The 22,756-nt window shown below is 37.9% G+C and overlaps 6 protein-coding genes across 6 annotated transcripts; 3 read left to right on the top strand and 3 right to left on the bottom strand.

Annotated features, from left to right (window-relative positions):
* The first annotated feature begins 61 nt into the window (after positions 1 to 61).
* LOC149690374 (uncharacterized) lies at positions 62 to 2,134 on the top strand. Its single transcript, XM_089869934.1, has 5 exons — positions 62 to 102; positions 175 to 252; positions 971 to 1,222; positions 1,291 to 1,451; positions 1,829 to 2,134. The coding sequence occupies exons 3-5, from the start codon at positions 976 to 978 to the stop codon at positions 2,057 to 2,059; spliced, it is 639 nt and encodes a 212-aa protein (XP_089726060.1). The 5' UTR covers positions 62 to 102; positions 175 to 252; positions 971 to 975; the 3' UTR covers positions 2,060 to 2,134.
* Positions 2,135 to 6,761: 4,627 nt separating this feature from the next.
* LOC149690373 (tubulin alpha-1B chain-like) lies at positions 6,762 to 10,433 on the top strand. Its single transcript, XM_089869924.1, has 7 exons — positions 6,762 to 6,817; positions 6,904 to 6,959; positions 8,644 to 8,866; positions 8,945 to 9,246; positions 9,334 to 9,685; positions 9,754 to 9,929; positions 9,991 to 10,433. The coding sequence occupies exons 2-7, from the start codon at positions 6,957 to 6,959 to the stop codon at positions 10,291 to 10,293; spliced, it is 1,359 nt and encodes a 452-aa protein (XP_089726050.1). The 5' UTR covers positions 6,762 to 6,817; positions 6,904 to 6,956; the 3' UTR covers positions 10,294 to 10,433.
* A 240-nt stretch (positions 10,434 to 10,673) lies between these two features.
* On the bottom strand, positions 10,674 to 12,804 carry Ogg1 (8-oxoguanine DNA glycosylase). Its single transcript, XM_089869929.1, has 6 exons — positions 12,643 to 12,804; positions 12,070 to 12,525; positions 11,143 to 11,425; positions 10,935 to 11,079; positions 10,827 to 10,876; positions 10,674 to 10,768 (listed from the first exon to the last, which is right to left on the bottom strand). Exons 1-6 carry the CDS (start codon positions 12,720 to 12,722, stop codon positions 10,727 to 10,729), a joined length of 1,056 nt encoding a protein of 351 aa, XP_089726055.1. The 5' UTR covers positions 12,723 to 12,804; the 3' UTR covers positions 10,674 to 10,726.
* Positions 12,805 to 13,106: 302 nt separating this feature from the next.
* On the bottom strand, positions 13,107 to 15,328 carry Surf4 (Surfeit locus protein 4). The gene is made up of 3 exons (XM_089869931.1): positions 15,173 to 15,328; positions 14,564 to 14,871; positions 13,107 to 13,950 (listed from the first exon to the last, which is right to left on the bottom strand). The coding sequence occupies exons 1-3, from the start codon at positions 15,236 to 15,238 to the stop codon at positions 13,497 to 13,499; spliced, it is 828 nt and encodes a 275-aa protein (XP_089726057.1). The 5' UTR covers positions 15,239 to 15,328; the 3' UTR covers positions 13,107 to 13,496.
* Positions 15,329 to 15,610: 282 nt separating this feature from the next.
* Positions 15,611 to 18,930, top strand: LOC149690370 (transcriptional adapter 1-like). The gene is made up of 8 exons (XM_089869928.1): positions 15,611 to 15,756; positions 15,936 to 15,972; positions 16,042 to 16,096; positions 16,232 to 16,291; positions 16,401 to 16,504; positions 16,575 to 16,933; positions 16,995 to 17,154; positions 18,438 to 18,930. The coding sequence occupies exons 1-8, from the start codon at positions 15,641 to 15,643 to the stop codon at positions 18,621 to 18,623; spliced, it is 1,077 nt and encodes a 358-aa protein (XP_089726054.1). The 5' UTR covers positions 15,611 to 15,640; the 3' UTR covers positions 18,624 to 18,930.
* A 661-nt stretch (positions 18,931 to 19,591) lies between these two features.
* Positions 19,592 to 22,692, bottom strand: wds (WD repeat-containing protein wds). The gene is made up of 10 exons (XM_089869930.1): positions 22,229 to 22,692; positions 22,051 to 22,147; positions 21,895 to 21,968; positions 21,725 to 21,814; positions 21,549 to 21,638; positions 20,941 to 21,080; positions 20,730 to 20,852; positions 20,563 to 20,671; positions 20,103 to 20,190; positions 19,592 to 19,892 (listed from the first exon to the last, which is right to left on the bottom strand). The coding sequence occupies exons 1-10, from the start codon at positions 22,319 to 22,321 to the stop codon at positions 19,792 to 19,794; spliced, it is 1,005 nt and encodes a 334-aa protein (XP_089726056.1). The 5' UTR covers positions 22,322 to 22,692; the 3' UTR covers positions 19,592 to 19,791.
* Between the last annotated feature and the right edge of the window lie 64 nt (positions 22,693 to 22,756).

The following is a 22,756-nucleotide window of genomic DNA, read 5'->3' as shown; positions in this document are numbered from 1 at the left end:
CAATTATAAGGAATCTTCATATTAGTTTGGAAGACGTTTATAATGGCGGATTCAAATTTGACACCATTAATCGCGAAGTTGCTTGCCGGTTATGTTATTACGGTGAGATAATGTTTGCTATACTTAATTAAATCCTTGTAATTTTAAACCAATTAGGCTAAACATATAATACAGGAGAACAAAATTGCGCCAATTGTTCGGGCACTGGCTGTATCTCCGAGGATCAAACATTTAAAATTGAAATAAGAAAAGGTGATTTAAATTATAATTGTTTTATCATAACCTTATAATACTCTCCATAAGAATGGGAAGGAGAACGCATCCTTTATGAAACAGTAGAGGTGTTTCCTGGTGGTGGATTTGCCATCGCCTATTGTGATCCCCGTCTATACCCATAACCCGAACCGACTAAGGAAGGAATTCACAATAGTTGTGACGTCAGTGTCTAGGTAAAACTGTCAAGGGCTTAGCTTTCGCAATATGCGGCCATGTTGGGTACTGCTTTGATTCTAAGGAAAAATAGCATTACTGACGTCACACTAAGCTTAGCTTCTGAGATAGCTCTATGGATCATGCCTTTATTCTTTTCTGGTTTGGACTTTGGAAAAGAAACCTTTCAACAAAGAAAGGAAAGATGCCGCTGAAGTCTCTTCAATTTTATTTATCTCATGTGCAGACCCATACTTATGGAGAGTATTAAAGAGTTATGGTTTTGTTTATTGAAAATGGACTAGACCATATGATTAATTATTGAAGAGAAACAAACACCACAGGGGTGGATGAGGTCACCTTCTTGGGTTACTTCCCTGCCGCTAGAGGCAGTGTGAGTTGGCTAGTCTCCCGCGTGTAGTGAACTCGGGCTCCGTCTGGCGTTGCCTTTTGGCGCGAAGGAAATAACCCCCATCCCCGTGCCTTGGTTTCTCTGCAGGTTATTAATGGAATATTTAAATTTGGTACTGTACCATTGTAGGTGTTATGGAAAATCAAGAACGCTGTTTTATTGGCGAGGGTAATGAAGACCCTAAAAATCTTCCAGGCGATGTGATATTCGTTTTTGTTTACAGTCGACATCCATTTTATAAACCGGGAAATTTCAAGCGTTTGGATGCCGAAATTGAAATATCATTTAAAGAATCACAGAAAGGTTTTAAGAGATATCTAACTTGTCTGGATGGGCGAACAGTACTCGAGATTAAGTACAATTTCAAACAGAGTGGTTTTAGTAAGTATGATATTATGTAAACGCTCCAAGTGTATCTTTGAAAGTTAACATTGATTTGAATTGTGTAGAACAAATATACGATGGTTCCACTAGATACATTGACAATGAAGGCTTGCCCGATTTTCTCGATCCTAACCTTAAAGGAAAATTGTATATAACATTTCGAGTTGTCAAAAACCCAATATCAAACGACTACGTTCATACAATGATTCCGGCTCAAGCGCAACAAGTAACTATTCTATATAAATTATAATTCAAGAAGTGATATCTAGTTTATAAGGGAGATGGTATAAGATGCCTAAGTATTCGCGCGCCATAGTCCCAGTCCCCCTTTCAAAATACAGGGGGACGTAAAAGGAGGCCGGGCTATTTCGCCTCTCCTCAGTCGGAAAATACGTAATTTTCGTCATTCGCGTCGCGCTGACGTGAGTTTTCAAGAACCAATGAGGTGCTGGTTGTTATTTAGAGGCGGGGATTAACTCCGGACCTACATTTGGACTGGAGATAAAGCTGGAAATGTGGCGAATTTATACCTTCTCTCTAATAAACTAGATATCGCTTCTTGGTATATTGTTGAAATTAAGTGGTATTGAAATATACCAATAGGTAAAATATGTCAAACTCAAGTTCGGCGAAGATCCAAAGATTAATCTTATGTCTTCTATGTTTTCATTCTTTAAACGATTCCTAACAAGTAGAATGATTATTTTGGAAACGGCCGCGTTTTTCAGTATTATTCTGTACTATTATTGGCCATCGACTACTAATACGGCTGCGAGAAACAATGAATTTAGTGAGGCTGATTTATTTATTCGTGAATTGGATTTTTCAGAGTAACAGCGAATTTTCACGTCTGTAAATTAGTTACTGTTTACATTGTTTTGGAGAATGAATAAAGTTTTCAATATTGTTTCTTTGGGGATTCATTAAAAGGTGACATAAATACTGATGTGATATTGAGATCTGCTTAAATAGAGGCGCTTTTCACTATCAGATTCCTTGCACAACGATTAGGGGTTAAGTGGTTTTAAGTATTACTTGGAGTATACCGTTAGTAAAGTCAAAGGTACATGCACCCAGAGTTGGGCACTCCTCCTTAGATAGATTTTTTTCCTTTCAAACTATCATAGATGGCGAAACTATCAATTCTTCTCGCTATATTTTAGAGTGGAACTCCTTCTTAGATAGATTTTTTCCTCTCAAACTATCATAGATGGCGGAACTATCAACTCTTCTGACTATATTTTAGACTGATATTGCTGGTTAGATAGATATTTTTCCTCTCAAACTATCATAGATAGCGAAACTATCAACTCTTCTGACTATATTTTAGACTGACACTGCTGGTTAGATAGATATTTTTCCTCTCAAGCTATCATATTTGGCGAAACTATCAATTCATCTAGCTATATTTTAGACTGGCATTATTTGTTAGATAGATTTTTCCCTCTCAACAAATCATAGATGGTGAAACTATCAAATCTTCCTTCAATATGTTAGATTGGCTCTCATTGTTTGATAGATTTTTTGCTAATCAAATCAAATTGAAATCTTTAGGAACGACTAAATTAATCGATTATTTAATTTCCGGACTTTAAATTTGATGGTTTTCGATCAAACTGATTTGGTCTCTACCTAATTTTACTCTGTTTAATCGATTCCTGATATTTCCTGATTTTGTAGAATTTCTAATATTTTCATATATTCATATAATTTCCATAATCCCATTTCTCGAGTTTGACTTTTAACTGTCTATAGTTCAAAAGCTACTATCCAAAATTTCTCAAATTATTCGCCCTTGATTTAATCTAAACCATCTACTATAAACGGTTAACTAATAATAATTAAAGGCAAAAATTGCAATTAAAAACTGTGGGTAATAAAAATCTACACTTTAATTTATCTACTTCTACGTTTGGATGATTTCGTGGAATCGTTCTTCCTCCTCGAGTAGTCGTTCACATCAGTGACAGCATGGAGCTTCTATATACAAGAAGCTCCGTCTTCACAGTTTGAACTGTTGAACCATCGTTTATTTTATTTTTATTTATTTGTTTGAGAGGGTTATAACGACCACCAAGTACAGAATCTTCTTATAGAATAAACCTACACTTCCTAACGTTCAAATATATTAAAAACTTCGATATCATTCAAAAAACAACTTATCTTTCCAGAAATTTTCATAACTATCAAAATTGCCTATCAAAGATTAGCTCATAACCTTTTTAAAATGAAATCAGAAAACAAATGTCGCCAAATAAAATCACTCAAAAAATCAATATATTTCTCAAGGAATAATGCCTATCATTTTTTATGATTTCTAAAAGATGGGGTTAGTAGCCAGATCACGTTGAGAATCGATATTTTTCTCAAGAAGATTTCAACGACTCAATGAATCATATCAACTTCGAGTGCACTTTCTAAGCTATCAAACTCATTCAATCATTATAATTCAAATTTTTCTCGAAAATAACTATCAAAATTGATACTTTGATTGGGGCAGATTTAGTTTTCTATCGTATCAAGTGGTAAAACTATCAAATGATATGATAGTGCCCATCTATGCATGCACCGTGATGCTGAGTTACTGGTCCCACGGTGTAAATATCGATTTATTTTATCAAGCAATTAATATCTGCCCTTGGCGATAAAAACTGGACCACAAATCAAACTTTATTTTAGTCTTAAATATTGCTGCGCAAAAGAATGGCAATACTGCGTTAAATAAATAATCAACTCGGCAATCAATGGATATGTGACTTTTTAGCGTAGTCCTCGTAAAATCCAAAATCACTGAAAGACTACTGGACTAATTAGACAAGTTTGCTCATTCTCACTACGCTTTGTAAAACGCTATACTACTCCTTGTTTTGTATAGGTTGATACGCCCGAGTCAGGCGCCCAGCTGCGACCCCTTGTACAGCACAATTATATCGATTAATCCAAATAACAAACGTTCCTCGGTACTAGTACCTCGGAAAAACTAGGAAGTGACTCCAAATCCGATTAATATTTAAAATAATTGAATAGGAATTTGTTACTTCCGTCCGCAATATAATCCCTTCCGATAATTTGGGGTCAATTTCGGACATTCCCCATTTCAGCACCTCATGTCCGATCAGGTTGGACGTGTGTTGCGAGGGGCTAATCACTCTCCGATAATTTTAACACAGTCAAAGGGTAGGGCTTTCGAAGTGATCCCTTTAGTACAAGCATAAGATAAGTTCCATAAGTTTGTCACTGGTTACAAACTGGAGCTCGTCATGAAGTAACGAGGTAAAGCGAGGGAGGCCTGGTATGGCGCTGTCCAAGGCTTAGTACAGACTAAATAGGACCTAGATTGACTGCAAAATTAACCACCGAGTGTAGGACTTCAATTCTCGCTCGTCGTTATCGAACTAGCTCGAGCGGTAAGTCTCTAGCATTACTTATGGAACATATCTTATAAACTTATGGTACGAGTACAGGCTGGGTGAAAGACCCCTCGTGTTTGGTACTCTCTCCTCCACCAAAATGTCTGGGTCTCTGTTTCCTTTTATTGATCCAAAACACGCGCCAGCGTCTAGGCTGGGGTTATACGTCGTAGATTTAGTCACTCTCAAAGCTGGCTGACTGACGCGTGAACCATTTTATAAATATAAATTCTGCATGAGTTCTAATACACGTTTTCCTAATTATCGCAATCATATTCCCTCACGCTTCTGATTATACGATTTCTACATTTACGAGGCTTAACAATTTAACTTTTGACGAATCTGGGTTTTTCAGTTTTTCTTGTTTTTACATAAAACAGACACCATAAAGTCTGCGATCTTTATTTTAGCAAAAGCACAAAATATTCTTGTTGAATTAGAAGTTCGTAATGCCGGAAGTAAAACACTGCAGCGCAGTTCTAATTTATTTATGGCCAGCATTATTTACATTTAAACATGTAGCAGAGCGAACTCGTCTGTAGGGGTGAGGGGTTAACCCAATCTTTCTTCAGGATACCGTCGCAAGAAGCGATATCTGGTTTACTAGGGAGAAGGTGTAAGATGCCGAAGTATTCGCGCGCCATAGTCCCAGTCCCCCTTTCAAAATACAAGGGGGGACGTAAAAGGAGGCCCGGCTATTTTGCTTCTCCTCAGTCGAAAAATACGTAATTTTCATAATTCGTGTCGCGCTGACGTGAGTTTTCAAGAACCAATGAGATGCTGGTTGTAATTTAGAGGCGGGGATTAACTCCGGACCTACGTTTGGACTGGAGTTAAAGCTAGAAATGTGGTGAATTTATACCTTCTCCCTAGTAAACTAGATATCGCTTCTTGCCCCTCGTTTAGGAGATACTAGCACAATGAACAGAGTACCTTTAACCATGGCCTTCATCTTTAGCACAAAACTGCTTACTTCAACGAAGTATTGTTGAACTTCCGATTGTATATATCGTAACTGTAGTTCTAAATGTAAACTAAGTATTCTTGGGCAACCAGACATGTGTTGTCCGTCTTAGATGATTCAGTAGTACAGAGTTACGTTGAATTTTGACTTTGTCTTATGTAAAACTGTACATCTGGAATCCGTTACTATCACAGATCGTTAAATTTAACGATTTTACAGTCATGTTATGGCTTTTGTTAAAACCCCGTGACGTATTTCATGTTTTGCTTTCATGTTGCTTAGAAACCATGTAAATGATTTTATGTATTGTTAAATCCATATTCGCCTTTCAAGGCTTTTCGGTTGCTATATTTACCAAAAGTAACATTAGTTCATAAGATATGTTCCATAAGTTTGTCACTGGTTACAAACAGGAGCTTGTCCTGAAGTGACGATCGAAGGTCATAGATTTGAGGTAAAGCGACGCCTGGTGAGGTGCTGTGAAAGGCTTAGTACAGACTAAATAGGATTAGATGGACTGCAAAATTAACCACCGAGTGTAGTACTTCAATTCTCGCTTGTCGTTCTCGAACTAGCTCGAGCTGTAAGTCTCTAGCATTACGAAGTATAGGAAGTCTCATACTTATTGAACATCTTATAAACTTATGAATGTACTTATATATGTGTAGTTTTGACTTTTTTCGCTAGCTTTTAGATAGCATTTTTGAACTTCTATCTATTATATACATTTTAATCCAAATTTAATCATAATATACCAAATCCAACATCTAATTCTTTTTGATAGTCTCTACATTATTAAAAATTCTGTAATATATTTTGAAAGTTATGCGCTAGCTATTAATCTCAATTAGCAACTTAAGCAATTTAACTACTTTAATAATAAGCCTTAGAAACACCGCATAGCATTAAACTAATTAAGCTTAATTAAGTCTCACGGAGTCGTAATTTCTGATTCGCATAAAAACTAGGGCTTAAATAAAAAAAAATATAACAGAAAGGAAAAATTAAAAGCCCTTTCCAGACCGACGTGAAGTCATTCCTGGCGCTGATGCGGCGCCCGTGACGTCATAAATCGAAAACGGTTAACCAATAAGAATCTATCTTGAAAGAACCTGCATAATAGTAAAGGTTTCTGGCCGGGTGTGGTCTCCTATATAAAGGCTATCCTTGCGTCAGAACAGTCTTATAATTCGCGGGTACGGCACCGTTACTTGACCGGTCCGCGCTTTTTTCTTAAAAATAATAAATTTCTCTCGTTGAAATTATAGTAATATATTATACAATTGTTAACTTATTTTATACAGATTTGTATTAATTTATATCAACATCTAAACCAACCTATCAACCAAAGAAAATCATGGTACGTTTTTATCTTTTTGACAGTTCTCGGCATGTGTATCTTATGTTTGCTTTGCGTTTTAAAACTTAATTAAATTCAAAATTCAGTATTTCGTGTAAAAACACGCGAAATTCATGAAGGGCACGATTTTGAATAACTTAAAAGTTAATTGTTATTATTATAATATCAAAGGAAAAAAAACCCGCAAAACCGGAAAATGAATATTTAACAAAATAATTTGAACAAAAACGTACGTACGTACGTTTTACGTAACCTCAATTTTTAGTAACGCTCGCTTGGTTATAATTTTTACTTTTTGTATTTTTCCCTAATTAAAATTCAAAAACCTGCACCCCTGCGAATTTAAGAATAAGAATTACACAAAATATATATTTAAATTAACGTACTTGAAACATTGTTTTTGAGTGTGTGGGTTTAGAGTTAAGAGGCCTCTCATAAGGGCAAAGTTAATTTCTACCCTTACCCTGCCTGCATAAAAACAACAGATTTAGGGCTTTAGTCGTTCTGGCAAATGCGTCTTGAATTAAAATCAATATCAGTGTATCAGAAGTAGATAACCGCCGAAGTTATAAGTTCTAAATGCGCCTCTACGATGTAACTAAGAGGGAAAGATGCGGGGGTTGAATTGTCTTCCATCTCGCTTTTCGGCGCCTGCGCTCTAGGCGTTTCGGGTCCAGAGAGTGGATAAACCCCTGGTACGTCCCGATGCTGAGGATTGCCTACCCCCCCCCCTTTTTAACGTGAAAGAGGCTTATAGTATAGGCTTAAGTAAGTTGCAACCTTAGTTGTTATACTTCAGGGTTATTTACTTCTTTATATACAGAGTTAAGCTCTTATTTCTACCTTTAGTCAAGCTGGTATTTGCATAATGGTTTTTCGTTAACCCCTTTTTTTGTATGCATTTCGTGTTTGTGGGGTTGAAAACGTAAGAAAGGGAATAAATTTTTTAAATGACTTTCGTGCAACTCGGATATTGTTTTAGACCAAGTCCTTTCAGTCCGGAAGGCGCTGGATCTATTATATAAAGGGGAGAGGAAGAGGGGGGCACCCGTGGGAAACCACGCCCTAACAATGTCTGTCGCTATGCCCGCTTTTGCTTTTAGGCTTAGCATGCCTATTATTGATCCAGAGTTTCGATCGCCATAACCTTCTCATGTCTAGAGCTTTTGTATGGAGTTGAAAAGGACGGCGTACAATAGACCTTCATCGACCTGTATAGTAACAAGGTGGTGAAGTTGAAATAGACCCTTATTTTCTGTAAAAAATTTTAAATTTAACTTAACACTGGTTTAAGAACGTGGTGTTATCCAGTTCAAATTTGGCGCGGTAATTTTTCATCTTCATTCTTCATTAAGGGTGTGGCTTTTTTGAGGGCTTCCTGTCTAAGTTCTCTTCTTGGTTATTGATTCCCGTCTTGCCCTATCAGAGCGTACAACCATAAAACCCATAGACCTCAAAGGGGTTTATAAACGCCTAAGGGGGATGAAGAGATTACCCATGGAGAGTGCAATGAACCTTTAGGCCTTCTTCTGTCAATTAAAATCATTGATCCAATAAGTTACGGATGGAAGGTTTTTACTTGGGAATGACTTTGTCTAAACTAATTTAGATTGAGACTATAATCGGTGTTTAATGAAAGGGTTGATTATGAAATCTCTATTTTTTTCTTTTAATTATTTAACAGAGGGAATGTATCAGTATCCACATTGGTCAAGCCGGAGTCCAGATCGGCAATGCCTGCTGGGAACTCTATTGCCTGGAACATGGCATCCAACCTGACGGTCAAATGCCCTCGGATAAGTCCGTGGGTGGTGGTGACGACTCCTTTAACACCTTCTTCATGGAGACTGGTGCAGGGAAACACGTCCCCAGGGCCGTCTTTGTCGATTTGGAACCAACCGTCGTCGGTACGTAACGGTGTACTCTGATCCATCCGTACTCCCTTGTCACCGTAATTGACGAGTGTATGGTTGCCCCTCTCGTAGATGAAGTCCGTTCAGGAACTTACCGACAACTTTACCATCCCGAGCAATTGATCACCGGTAAGGAGGATGCTGCTAACAACTACGCCCGAGGACACTACACCATCGGAAAAGAGATTGTGGATGTTGTTTTGGACCGTATTCGCAAGCTCGCGGATCAATGCACTGGCCTTCAAGGCTTTTTGATCTTTCATTCTTTCGGCGGGGGCACCGGTTCGGGTTTTACGTCTCTACTTATGGAACGTCTATCGGTCGACTACGGGAAGAAATCAAAATTGGAATTTTCTATCTACCCCGCTCCACAGGTTGGTGTCTTGTTCCATCATCCATAAGCCAAGTTAAACGAAGGTCCAATTGTTAAAATCTGACTTGGTTGGATTACTTGGATATAGGTTTCCACAGCCGTAGTCGAACCATACAACTCCATCTTGACCACCCATACCACCCTTGAACATTCGGACTGTTCTTTCATGGTCGATAACGAAGCCATCTATGACATCTGCCGACGTAACTTGGACATTGAACGTCCATCTTACACTAGCCTTAACCGGCTAATTAGTCAGATCGTCTCTTCGATTACCGCCTCGCTTCGCTTTGACGGCGCCCTCAACGTCGACTTGACAGAGTTCCAGACCAATTTGGTGCCCTACCCGCGTATTCATTTCCCCTTGGTCACTTACGCACCAGTCATCTCGGCCGAGAAGGCCTATCACGAACAATTGACCGTCGCTGAGATTACCAACGGTAGGCGAAGCGAATGAGCCAAAGCTTAGCCTTGCACTTTTATTTATACTGATTATTATTGCATCCAGCGTGTTTTGAGCCCGCTAATCAAATGGTAAAATGCGACCCACGTCATGGCAAGTACATGGCTTGTTGCATGTTGTACCGAGGCGATGTTGTACCTAAGGACGTCAACGCCGCCATCGCAGCTATTAAGACCAAGAGATCCATTCAGTTTGTCGATTGGTGCCCAACTGGCTTCAAGGTATGGATGGTTCAAAGAAATCGGTAGTTCGGAGGTCTATATCACTCTTGTTAATTTTCAGGTCGGTATCAACTACCAACCACCAACTGTCGTGCCCGGAGGTGATCAAGCTAAGGTACCTCGCGCCGTCTGCATGTTGTCAAACACAACTGCTATCGCCGAGGCCTGGGCCCGTCTCGATCACAAGTTTGATTTGATGTACGCTAAGCGAGCCTTCGTTCATTGGTATGTCGGAGAAGGTATGGAAGAAGGCGAGTTCTCCGAGGCTCGTGAGGATTTGGCAGCCTTGGAAAAGGATTACGAAGAAGTCGGAATGGACTCTTTGGAAGGCGGCGAGGAAGAAGAGGAAGGCGAAGAATATTAAACAGTATTATCAAAAGAATTAAACGAAAGAGAAATTGCACCTCTTTAAAAAAAATAAATGCTGAATTCAGGGGAGCATCAACGCCGCCATCATTTTTGTTAATGCAAACAATTGTACGCCTAATAAAGTGATTTAAGCAATTTGCGTGTTTTTATTACACATGAACATAAGTTTATAAGATATAGTCCATAAGTATGCATGACACTACTTATACTTCGTAATGCTAGAGACTTATACACGGTTTTGCCGTCCATCTTCCTATTTAGTATGTACTAACCTTTTGACAATCGCTTTACGAGAATCTATGACGTTTCACGTACGTCACTTTATGACAAGCTCTCAGTAACCAATAACATAACGCGAAAAAGAATGACGAAAAGTTAAAAAGGAAATTTATTTTATTAATTAAAATACAACAGATCAGTGGATTATTTTAAGTCTTTTGGAACTTCTTTAGATCAGAGCAGAATAAAACCTATAAGTAAAGCAATTAGGAAATACTAATTACACCAAATAATGTCTGGACGTATTACCGAATGCGCCCATCCAGCGTATTTCCCAAACCTTTCTCGGAAAAAATCGCCTATAACAATATTAGAACGTCAGTGGACAGTTAATGATAAAACCCTCAAGAAGCACACCTATTTCTTTGTACATGGACGCGGTAACAGTTTTCTTTCCTCTCAGGTGAGGTAGATAATCTCTAGCGGCAATTTGCCATACGTGAGTGTCAACTGGAATCGCGTTTGTTTTATCCAATGACATAAGACAAATACAATCGGCCACCTGCAAAGAGCGCGGAGCAAGTCAAGATTGATGCGACATTGTCGTGCCATGATTCTAACCAACCTTGGCCCCAATACCATGCAGTTTAATAAGATGTTTATGGGCCTCTTCGAATGGGACTTCGCGTAATGTCTCCAAGTAATTGCTAGGATGATTATTGGCTAATTCTTTGGCGGTTTTAGCGATGTACTTTGCGCGATAACCAAAGCCTAATTCTCTCAGTTTTGGTTCAACACCTTCTACAGATAATGCTTGAACGGTAGGGAAAGAATAATACTTTTCGCCATCAACTTCCATCAAATACTGTCCATAATTGGTACATAGTTTTTCAACCATTCCTGATATTCTATTACATTGCAGGTAAAATTATTTGTTACGGGACATAAACTAAAGACGTCATCACCGAGAACATAAGTTTATGAGAAATGTTCCATAAGTATGACACTACCTATACTTCGTAATGCTAGAGAATTACTGAGAGCTAGTTCGAGAACGACAAGCGAGAATGGACTAAACTCCGGTAATTTTGCAGTCCATCTTCCTATTTAGTTTGTACTAAGCCTTTGATAGCGCCTCACCAGGCGTCGCATTACCTCGAATCTATGACCTACGTCCAGTGTTGTTCTTGGTAGTACAGTTGTACTTTTTTAGTACATTTTAAAGTCTTGAGAACGAAAAGCCCATTTTGATATTTGAAAGTACATTTTCAAATTCCATTTTTTAACATTAACGTCTATGGGACGAAAATTACGCCGCAAGATGGCGCCAAAAGCCTTTCGTGGAGGGGGAAGGAAATTTTAATACCCCCAAAGGGAGAAAAGTACGTTTTCAAAAACCTCCCATTGGGGTAGTACGTTTTACTATTGGGGAAAATACGCTCCCAAAAATCCAAGGAACAACACTGCCTACGTCACTTCGTGACAAGCTCCAGTTTGTAACTAGTGACAAACTTATGGAACATTATCTTATGAACTTATGCCGAAAATGTACCTAGTTATGTGATTGTTAGATGAGCATATAAAAGCAAACAAATTTTCGATCGGATTTTGTCTCAATATTCGTATGCCTGGGAACTTATTCGCCACATCTTTAAAATGGTCATCAGCTTCGCACCATTCTTTATATAAATCCGCAACACTTATGTCCAATTGAAAATAATCCCTCAGGATCGTTTCGTGACATTGTGAATTGGATCCCTTAATTTCTAAATGATTTGTGATGGCCAAGGCTTCGGGTTCTTTTTTAATTGGATTATAACGGTTCTTTTTGCGTGTATTTCTTTTTATTGTTTTATTATCGGATGTTTGGGGGTTAGGACTTGGTTCATTATGAACTTCTGGACCGTGTACCAAATATAATATATCCCCAGTTTCTGGGTCCTGTTTTAGGGACCAAACTAAATTTGAAAGAACGCTTATCCATTCACCTTTACCGTTTTGCCGCCATCTTAAATATATTTAAAATTTGTGGAAGCGTTGTTAGTGGTCCAGGTATAAAATTGTGATTGGTGGAAATGTGGCAGATGCCGTTAACCGGCTTCCATGGAATGAAAATGTAACTTACCTAAAGGATTGGCCACAAACTAAAGTTTTATCTAAATTTAATTCTTTAAAATTACACGCTAAACGTTTCCAAGTAGCCATAATAATGGATTAATCTATAAAACAATATTTATTTAATCGAAAAACATTTTATATTGAAAACACAGCTGACTAAACGTAAAAGCAGACGACATACAAGAATTGGCGGGAAACCAGGGAGAGTGGTGCCCTCTAATAAGCCAATTTGTTTTTAACGATGCAATTGGCACTGCATGTTATTTTTCTATAGAAACTTATACTGTATAAGCTATACAGGTGCCTCTTTCATATAAAAATTGTTTTTACGTTTGTATTAATGACGTTAATCAATTTATCTCGTTAGACATTGGACTAAATAATACCTTAGAACCTTTTATTTAAAATATCAAATGATAAATTTTAGATCTATTTTAAAATATAATAATATTTGAAAGAAAAATGTGACAATTATATAAAAATTAGTAAATTTATTATTATCACCAAAAACACAGTGATGGAAATGTTACATAAATAAATCCACAGGGTCTCTTATATAATAATTAATTTTGAAAAACACATAGTTTTTATAAGGAAGCTTGATCTTTTTTTTTATATATAGTACCATCCAACAACGGTATATATTTTTAATAAAATGGTTAAAAAAGAAATGAATTTAATAACCATAATACAATTTTGAAATTTAAAAAAAAAAAACTTAGAAATGTTTGGTTAATTTTTGGACAATAATGAAAAAAAAAAAAAAAAAAACAAAAGCGCATTTTGACAGGCAAGGATATTAAATTTTAATTTGGGATTTTTTAATTAATTAATAAATTTTTGTTAGTTTCAATCAATTGTCTACCATTTTTTCTTATGTTCATCCATGCTTACCCCACCAGGACCAAGTGCAACAATCATTAATAAACCCCCTATCACCGATAATGTCTGGAAGAAATCGTATTTGAGAAAATCTCTCATTGGTTTATAGCTTGGAATGGTCCACCAAGCGTTAACGTAGAGATTAAGGGAAGATAGCCATAAGACTAAAACTAACGCGGATAATTTTGTTTTATAGCCAATCATAACCAAAACCATGAGAGCGGTGGCTACAATATTCAAGATTATTTGGATAAAAGAAATTTCGAGTCTGAGTAGAGTCAGGAACATGAAAATCAATAAGATTCGTCCGGTAAGCTGTAAGTAATTTTTGGGTTTGTTTTCGCCTAATGTCGGAACACCAGCGAATAGACTTTTTCCTTCAGTTCGACTCTCCGCTACCAATAATAGCAGTGCACCAACGAGTGACAAATTTCTATCATAATGATAGAAAAACCAAGTTTAAACTGCCTGTGTTTGACCTTCAACCTCCAAGCGTGGATGAAGGATGCGCGTGAGGAAATTTGTTTTCACGCTATAGGATCGGCAACTCCCTATCTCGAACGACAGAATATTCTGTATATACTCTGTTACAACATCGGTTGTCAGCACGCGCAAAGCTATTTCTCTATGTAACGTAGCTTTGTATGTGCTGTCAAGAGACAAAAAACTTCAGGATCTTCAGGATTGAAAATATCCGCGAGTTTTTTTAGCTCGAGTGCACGGACCTCTAGGCCTTAGTTTCAAATACGTGTGAAATTGCATACAGTCTACTACACGCATTTGAAACTAAAGCCTAGAGGTCCATGCACTCGAGCCAAAAAAACTCGCGGATATTTTAAATCCTGAAGATCCTGAAGTTTTTTGTCTCTTGACAGCACGTACAAAGCTACGTTACATAGAGAAATAGCTTTGCGCGTGCTGACAACCGATGTTGTAACAGAGTATATACAGAATATTCTGTCGTCCGAGATAGGGAGTTGCCGATCCTGTAGAGTGAAAACAAATTTCCTCACGCGCATCCTTCATCCATGCTCCAAGTTTCATACCTTAAAAGAAACTGCATGTCCCAAAGGATGCTGTACGCTATTGTTTGCAATAAGACGATGAAAAATAGCAATCCACAGGCTGGAACCACTTGAATTCTCATTAGCACCATAACTGATCCGGCTAATTGGCCGATAAAGTTGAATAGGACAAACAGGACTGATAAGAACCATCCAACTCCCCAGGATATGTTCATGTAATCCCGTTGTTCGTTCCATTGAAACCACATACGAATACCATCCTCAATAAAGGTACTGACCAGACATAGTCGAGCAGCGTGTGGCAAAATGTGTTTCCCATATCGTAGAACCTATTTTTCATTACAAAACTATGGTCTTAACTTGAAACTAATAGCCCATTCCAATTAAAAAATTGAATAATTTCTATTTTGGAATCTAAGACAACCCTAAGGGCATATTTGTCTGGTTGCCGAGAATGTGGTCTAGTGTCCTGGTAAGAGCAACCATCAAAATGTAGGTTAATCAACTATGAGGGGTCATACCATATGCCGATCCATAACGGTATCGCGTGAGATCATCATGCAATTATATAGTTAAGGTTACTGTACTTAAAGTTTGAAATCTAATGAAGCTAATAATTAAAATTTTCACCTGGTCAGCTACATCTTCAGCTTTACTTATTAGTTCCTTTTGATCGAGACCAACACGACTAGCCATTTTACACGCCGACGTCGAGAAAAGAAGGAACACTTGTGGAAATCCGATAGATGGCTTTGCTACGTTTTGCCACGTTTTTCATCATGATCAACAACGTCATCAACGTCGTTGCGCTCCTAGTGGAAGTTTAGGTGCGCCAGGGCTCAAGTTCAAGGTTTTCGCTTCAATGGGCACGCAACTCGGCGACACCCTTTTTGATTTTCCATAATTTTAAATTTGGACATGGATACGCCTATTTTTAAACAGGAATTTAGTACTTGAACCGCGCTTTGGGAATTACGAATGATTGAATAAAATGTGTAGGGAAACGACAGTCGTAAATTTACTTATCCATTGCTGTAGAGTGTATTCTTGGGTCTGTGGTGACATAGCCGACTCGATTACGCACGTCGCTCCACTTCGATGGGATTTCTGCTTGCTAACTTATTAAAGCCTAAATTCAAAATGGCTGGTAATGTTATGCCGCTTAATTCAATACGAAAACAACTTCATGATGCTATTGGGGATGATTTTAAATTGTAAGTTTATAAATTAACTTAATAACATGTCATTTATATCATAAAATCAAATTGAAGTGCGAAAGGAATTTTTTTATCGTAAAATAAAGTTTTTACGTTAAGCCTTGGTGTTGTCATGCATTGATGTCTGTCCGAATTCCCGAAATTAAAAATATTTTCAACTTTTGTTTTGTTTACAGTTATTTAAGCAGCATGAAACTATGGTTTAAACAAAAGGTAATTAATTTAAAAATTATTTTAATCAATAATTGCATGCAGTATTAGATAATTAACGTCATTTTACAGATAACAAAAGAAGATTTTGACTATGAAGCCAGAAAAATATTAAATCACGATGCCGGTAAGTAATGGCAGCCATCTGCCTTCGACTGTATTAAGCTCTATGGGGAAATAACATGGGGTGCCATTAGTCCAATAGACATTTACCGATATTGAAATATTTTGAACTAATTATTCTAATTGAATTAAATTATAGTTCACCTTCACAATGAATTTCTCGTTGCAATTTTAAACAAATGCCAAAGTTCAATACACAGTGAGTTAAAAAATAATTAAAAATTCTTTTTGGAAAGTTTAGCGTAGTAAAATTGAAATTGACCTATTTCAAAATTGTATATTTTTTATATTCGAAATCCTGGGAACAGGTAGGCCTACTAAAGACTCATCACACAGTGGTCATATTAATAAGAAAGATAAACAAAATGTAGGAAAAACAAAAAAGAAGAGGCAACTTAGGGCAACTTTTGAGGTTCGTTAGAAATATTTTTAACGAACTTTAAAATATTGGATATGACTATTATAGTTTTTATTTATTTTAGCATCGATTCCAACCAGCAAACCCTTTAAGTTACGCCCCTCATTTTGTACCTAGAGACGAGCATGATGATACTAGGGTATCTTTCTGCGCTCGCGATTTTCTGCTTCCCGATGTCTCGATGATGTATGGGAGAATTTTTGTTTGTGCTTGGGAAACGGGTTTAGATGAAATTGATGAAAGAACTGTGAAAATACTGATGATAGCTGTTCATCAATTTATTAAAAATATTTTGATTCAAATCTGCTCACGGAGAAGGGCTTATAAATTAAGAGAGGGGAAATTTATTCATTCAATTGGAAGTGCACCGATCAACCCTTATATTAGAAACTTTTATAAAATATCACATCATATGACTGAAAGGTAATTACAGTCTTAAAAAAACTGTATTCACCCAGAAATGTAAATTAAATGTTGGTTTTAGTAATGCAACAAATGTGTCTTCATGTGGAGAACACGTGCCAAGTTTAAAGCCTACATCTGATTGGGCTGAAAGCGAAGCTGCCTTAGAATTAGCGTGTTCATCCTCAAAAACTCATATTCTACCCCCCATTAGTCCTTTTGACTTAGTTGAAACGTTGCAGGTAAAAGATAAAATAAGATGATAAAAGTCATTTTAAGTTGGTTTAAATTAGGCCTGTACGGGTACTCGAAAATGACGTGTACTCAGAGTTCAAGTCCGTTTCCGGACTCGAAACTAGTTTTTTAGGACTTGAACGGGTACCCAGGTTCTTGGCCAAGGCCTAAATCGAGTCCAAATCACACCACTGGGACTCGAAACTCGTTTTTCTAGGACTCAAACTGGTACCCCGGTCCTTAGCCAAGGCCTAAATCGAGTCCAAATCGCACCACTCGGACTCGAAACTCGTTTTCTAGGACTCGCACGGGTACCCGGATCCTTGGCCAAGGCCTAAATCGAGTCCAAATCGCACTACTTGGACTCGAAACTCGGTTTTCTAGGACTCAAACGGGTACCCGGGTCCTTGGCCAAGGCCTAAATCGAGTCCGTGTCCCATCACTTGGACTCGAAACTCGTTTTTCTAGGACTCGAACGGGTACCAAGGTCCTTGGCCAAGGCCTAAATCGAGTCCGAAAATTACGTGTATTTTAGTTCAATTCCGAGTCCGGACTCGAACGGGTACCCGGGTCCTTGGCCAAGGCCTAAATCGAGTCCAAATCGCACCACTCGGACTCGAAACTCGTTTTTCTAGGACTCGAACAGGTACCAAGGTCCTTGGCCAAGGCCTAAATCGAGTCCAAATCGCACCACTCGGACTCGAAACTCGTTTTTCTAGGACTCTCACGGGTACCCGGATCCTCGGCCAAGGCCCAAATCGAGCCCGAATCCTACCACTCGGACTCGAAACTCGTTTTTCTTGGACTCGAACGGGTACCCGGTTCCTTGGCCAAGGCCTAAATCGAGTCCAAATCGCACCACTCGGACTCGAAACTCGTTTTTCCTAGGACTCGAACGGGTACCCGTTTCCTTGGCCAAGGCCTAAATCGAGTCCAAATCGCACCACTCGGAATCGAAACTCGTTTTTCCTAGGACTCGAACGGGTACCCGTTTCCTTGGCCAAGGCCAAAATCGAGTCCAAATCGCACCACTCGGACTCGAAACTCGTTTTTCCTAGGACTCGAACGGGTACCCGTTTCCTTGGCCAAGGCCTAAATCGAGTCCAAATCGCACCACTCGGACTCTAAACTCGTTTTTCTAGGACTCGAACGGGTACCCGGGTCCTTGGCCTAGGCCTAAATCGAGTCCAAATCCCACCACTTGGACTCGAAACTCGTTTTTCTAGGACTCAGACTAAGAATGAGGACTCTCACGCCTCTAGTTTAAATTATATTTTAAACCTTTTTAAAGATCCACCGCAGTCTTGTTCCGTCACATCCTGTCTATGCTCTTAATCTTGAGAGAGCCATTGCGCGATTATGGCATCCTAGCCATGACGAATTAATGCAAGATGCCATTCACAAAGAAGAGGAAGTGATAAAAGCTCAACTTTTAAAAGAGCAAAGTTCCAATTTAAATAGTTGGCAAACTCTATAAAAACGAAACAAAAAATGTCTCGGATGGTAACTTATTTCTAGTTTATTTGAGAAGACCAAGATGACCAGAAACATTTTGTCAAACTGGTTATTAATCGAGAATAGCCTTATTGATCCTTATTCCTTTGTTTTTTAATTTCTTGTTTTACTAAGCCTAACTAGAAAGATTTTTATATTAAAAATATTATAACAGATTAATGATGATTCGAGATATAGACTTTTGGAAATATGTATAAAAAATATAACTATTTTATTTTCGTGTTTTGTGAAAAACAAATTAAAATATATCTTCAAGTTTTATTGAATAATTAACTGGAGTTTTAAATGAAAAGTTAACCTTATTCAAAAGGAGTTAAAAGTTGAAGGCTTTGTGGAGGTACTCGAAAATGACGGGTACTTGAGTGTCAATCCCACTACTCAGACTCGAACGGGTACCCGGGTCCTTGGCCAAGGCTTAGAATTACCCAAGGAGAGCTGAACAGTCCATTTTTCGCACAGGGGCCAACTTAAGCTGTACAACACGGGATCATAGTTGGCCATGAACTCGGACTCGGACTTGAACAGGTACCCGGGTCCTTGGCCAAGGCTTAGAATTACCCAAGGAGAGCTGAACAGTCCATTTTTCGCACAGGGGCCAATTACTTAAGCTGTACAACACGGGATCATAGTTGGCCATGAACTGGGACTCGGACTTGAACAGGTACCTGGGTTCTTTGTAATAAGAATTATTTTGGGCTCAAATTAGACTCGATTAAGAATTTTGGACCTAAAATCATGCTTTAAGGACTCGAGTTCTGGAAAATGGGACTCGCTTTTATAGAAATTGGACTCGACGCGTTCTGGAAAATGGGACTCGGGGGGGGGGGGGGGAGGACGACGACTCACTTTTATAGAAATTGGACTCGGACTCGAAACCTAAAAATGAGTACTCTCACACATTCATCACAATCAATTACACAAATCAAGAGATATGATAAAAATGAAATGTTTATTTTCGCACAGAGCATGAATTTTTACAAGTTCTTCAAAATTTAATTTTTATTATTAAAGAACTGATTCTTCACAAAAATACGTTAGGGAAAAAAATTACAAATTTAATTTCATGAATTAATTAATTATAATAAGACTGAGGCTCTGGCAAATTCTTATTTAATCATGATCAATTCAATTCAAGTGTCACTCCGCCACAGTTTTATAGTTTTATCATTTTCCAATGCAGCTGAGGCAATGATATTGTCAGTAGGATGACAAGCAGTGCATAAAACCACGTCTAAAATATGATAAAAACGTGAAATAAGCAGCTTAACTTCTATAGAGTGCTGTCAGTTGTGACGTCAGATCCAAGGTTAAACGTCACGAGCCTGCCTTTAGCAATGGGCGGCCATGACAGTTACCGTTTTTTCTTTGTGGGAAAACAGTATGGGTGACGTCACACCGGCGCTTCTGTCAGCACTCTACATTAACTATAACCAATACTAACCCGTATGACCCGCTAACTTTTGAACTACTTCTTTCGTTTGCAAATTCCAGATGTAAACCAAATTATCCTCGGATCCTGAGACAATCCACTGGAAAACAAATAACGAACGACATCAGTAAATATAAATAACGATTTAAACTATAGAGCTATCTTAATTGTGACGTCAGTGCCCAGGTAAAACGTCATGGGCTTAGCTTTGGCAGTGGGCGGTCATGTTGGGTACCACTTTGGTTCTATGGGTAAATAGGATGGATGACGTCACACTAAAGCTTCTGAGATAGAGTGCTGTCAGAAGCGCCTGTGTGACGTCACCCATGCTGTTTTCCCATAAAGAAAAAAACGGTAACTGTCATGGCCGCCCATTGCTAAAGGCAGACTCGTGATGTTTAACCTTGGATCTGACGTCACAACTGACAGCACTCTATAGCTCTATTGAAAACAACTCTAAAAGTCGTTATACCTTTCCACCAGTAACGGAAAAATTGGCAAAAATGCAATATTTTTCATTTTTGTGGCCGCTATAAGTTTTTAAACATTTTCCTTTGCTATAATCCCATAATTTTAGCGTGCTAGAATTAAATCCACATTAGTTTTAAGCTTAAAACTCGTTGTTAAAACACTTCATACTTGTCTAAAGTTGCTGCTAATATATATTTTCCATTTGGGGAAAATTTTACAAAGGAAACTGGCGGGTTATCATCGTCTATTAGAGTTTTTAAACATTGTCCTGATGCTGTGTCCCAAATACGACTGCAAATTAGAATTGGATTATTATAGGGGAAATTAACAAGCCCTTGTTCGTTGTTACTTAGGCTTACGTTACGTTTTTTTTACTTACCATAAACCATCGTAACTACTTGAAACGATAAGGGAACCATCCCTGTTAAAATGCACGGCTGAGACGGGGTCAGAATGAGCTGGTAAAGTTTTTAAACATTTTCCCGTCTTAACATCCCATATTCTTACACTTTCATCAAACTATATACAATAAAATTATTAGAATTATACTTAATATCAAAAGTAGATGAGAGGAAAAGTTTGAAAATGGCCAAAAGTCGCGAGTCATCAGAGTTTCGCCCGTAGTTGACCGTTTTATTGGCGTAGCTATACTGGGACTGTTCACTCCCTTAAAATAGGTCTTGCGTTAATTCGCGGTTACGCGGTTACCGTCGTCTGCTATTGTGTAATCTCCTCAGGTAATTTAGCTATAGCGCGAGCAGCTTGCATCGTGATGCGCGTGATCGAGTGGGCTATGGTTAAACCAAGGAGCATAAATGTCTGAACTACTTTTAGTTGCGAGTTTGCAAGTCCATCAGTCACTAGTAAACTAAATAGTTATTGGCGAAACTTTGATGTCCAGCGTTTTTTAACGTAGGCTCTATGGCCATTGTCATACTTTCCCTCTCATCCACATTTGTTAATATTAATTATCATAAGTAATCTTACAGATCCTGAGACAATTAAGTTTGATTGTGGATTAAAATTACAACAGAACACGTAGTTGCTATGTCCTTTTAGAGTTTTCATACATTTTCCCTTTAAATATTTCAAATTTTAATATTTAATTAAACAAATTAACTTAATTTAATTTATTAAAAATTAATATTGGGGTTTTAGCTTACAGTGCTGACTTCCCATATTCTTAGAGTTTTATCATCAGAAGCACTAACTAAAAGTCGACTATCACTTGACCAAGCAACATCGGAGATACCCTAAAACATAATTGATAATTTACTCCCAACTTTAATTTAAATCTAATTTAATTTAATTAATAAATTAAAGTATGACATACAAGTTTATGTCCAGAGATGGTTTTCTCAAATTTGCCATCATAGGCACCCCATATTTTTATCAGCTTATCAGCAGCTAGAATTTTACATAAAAGACACGTCAAAATCAAAATCTTATCGGCAAACAACAGAAGGGTTTAAAAAAAACGAAATTTTACAGGAGCTAGCGAGCCATTCCCCATTTGGACTAAATTTTACAGAGGAAACTGCCTTCGTGTGTCCAGCTAACGTAAATTTTAGGGTATAAGTTGGTTTCTGGAAAGAATAGAATAGATACACGTGTTTTTAACAACCAGGTTCGGGAGACGGAACGGAGATTGTTTAGAGTTAACTTACTAGTTTAGAAGCGGAATCACTCGATTTTGATGAACTGGTGACTGTTGAGCTTCCCATAAGACCACCTTGAGCGGATGGTGGAGTTTGTGCCATTTCTGGTTGATTGATTAATTTGATTTACTTGAAACTTTAACGGGAGATTCTTATGGCGCCAACACAATCTTATTCACACGCACAGCCTTCAACCTGTTCAGCTCGTTTTAATCATATTTGGCATCAATCACTAGTTATATATTATTGTTGGAAGTGTGTATTAAACTTATTAAAATTCAAGTTCCAAATAATATACGGGGTTTAAACACTAATTTCAACTAAATTGATAGGCCACGCTAATTACAACTTTGCTCGAATTGCTTGCTTCCCTCATGGATGAACAACAATGAATGGTGGTACCAGTCTCACAGTGCAATGCGAGTCCGGGACTGGCAGACATGTAAATAAAGGCAGTCCCGAGTCCTAATACCCCTCCCGTCTGGTTCTGCGAGTTTTTTGTGTAGCTTATTTTTTTTCTTTGTTTTCTTTGTTAAG

This window comes from Phalangium opilio, unplaced genomic scaffold (assembly GCF_054372755.1).
Source record: "Phalangium opilio isolate 3A_F unplaced genomic scaffold, DU_Popi_V2 ptg000031l_1, whole genome shotgun sequence".
In the NCBI taxonomy this organism is placed as follows: Eukaryota; Metazoa; Arthropoda; class Arachnida; order Opiliones; family Phalangiidae; genus Phalangium; species Phalangium opilio.
Note: the sequence above shows the minus strand (reverse complement) of the source record. Positions and strands in the feature narration are given on the sequence as shown.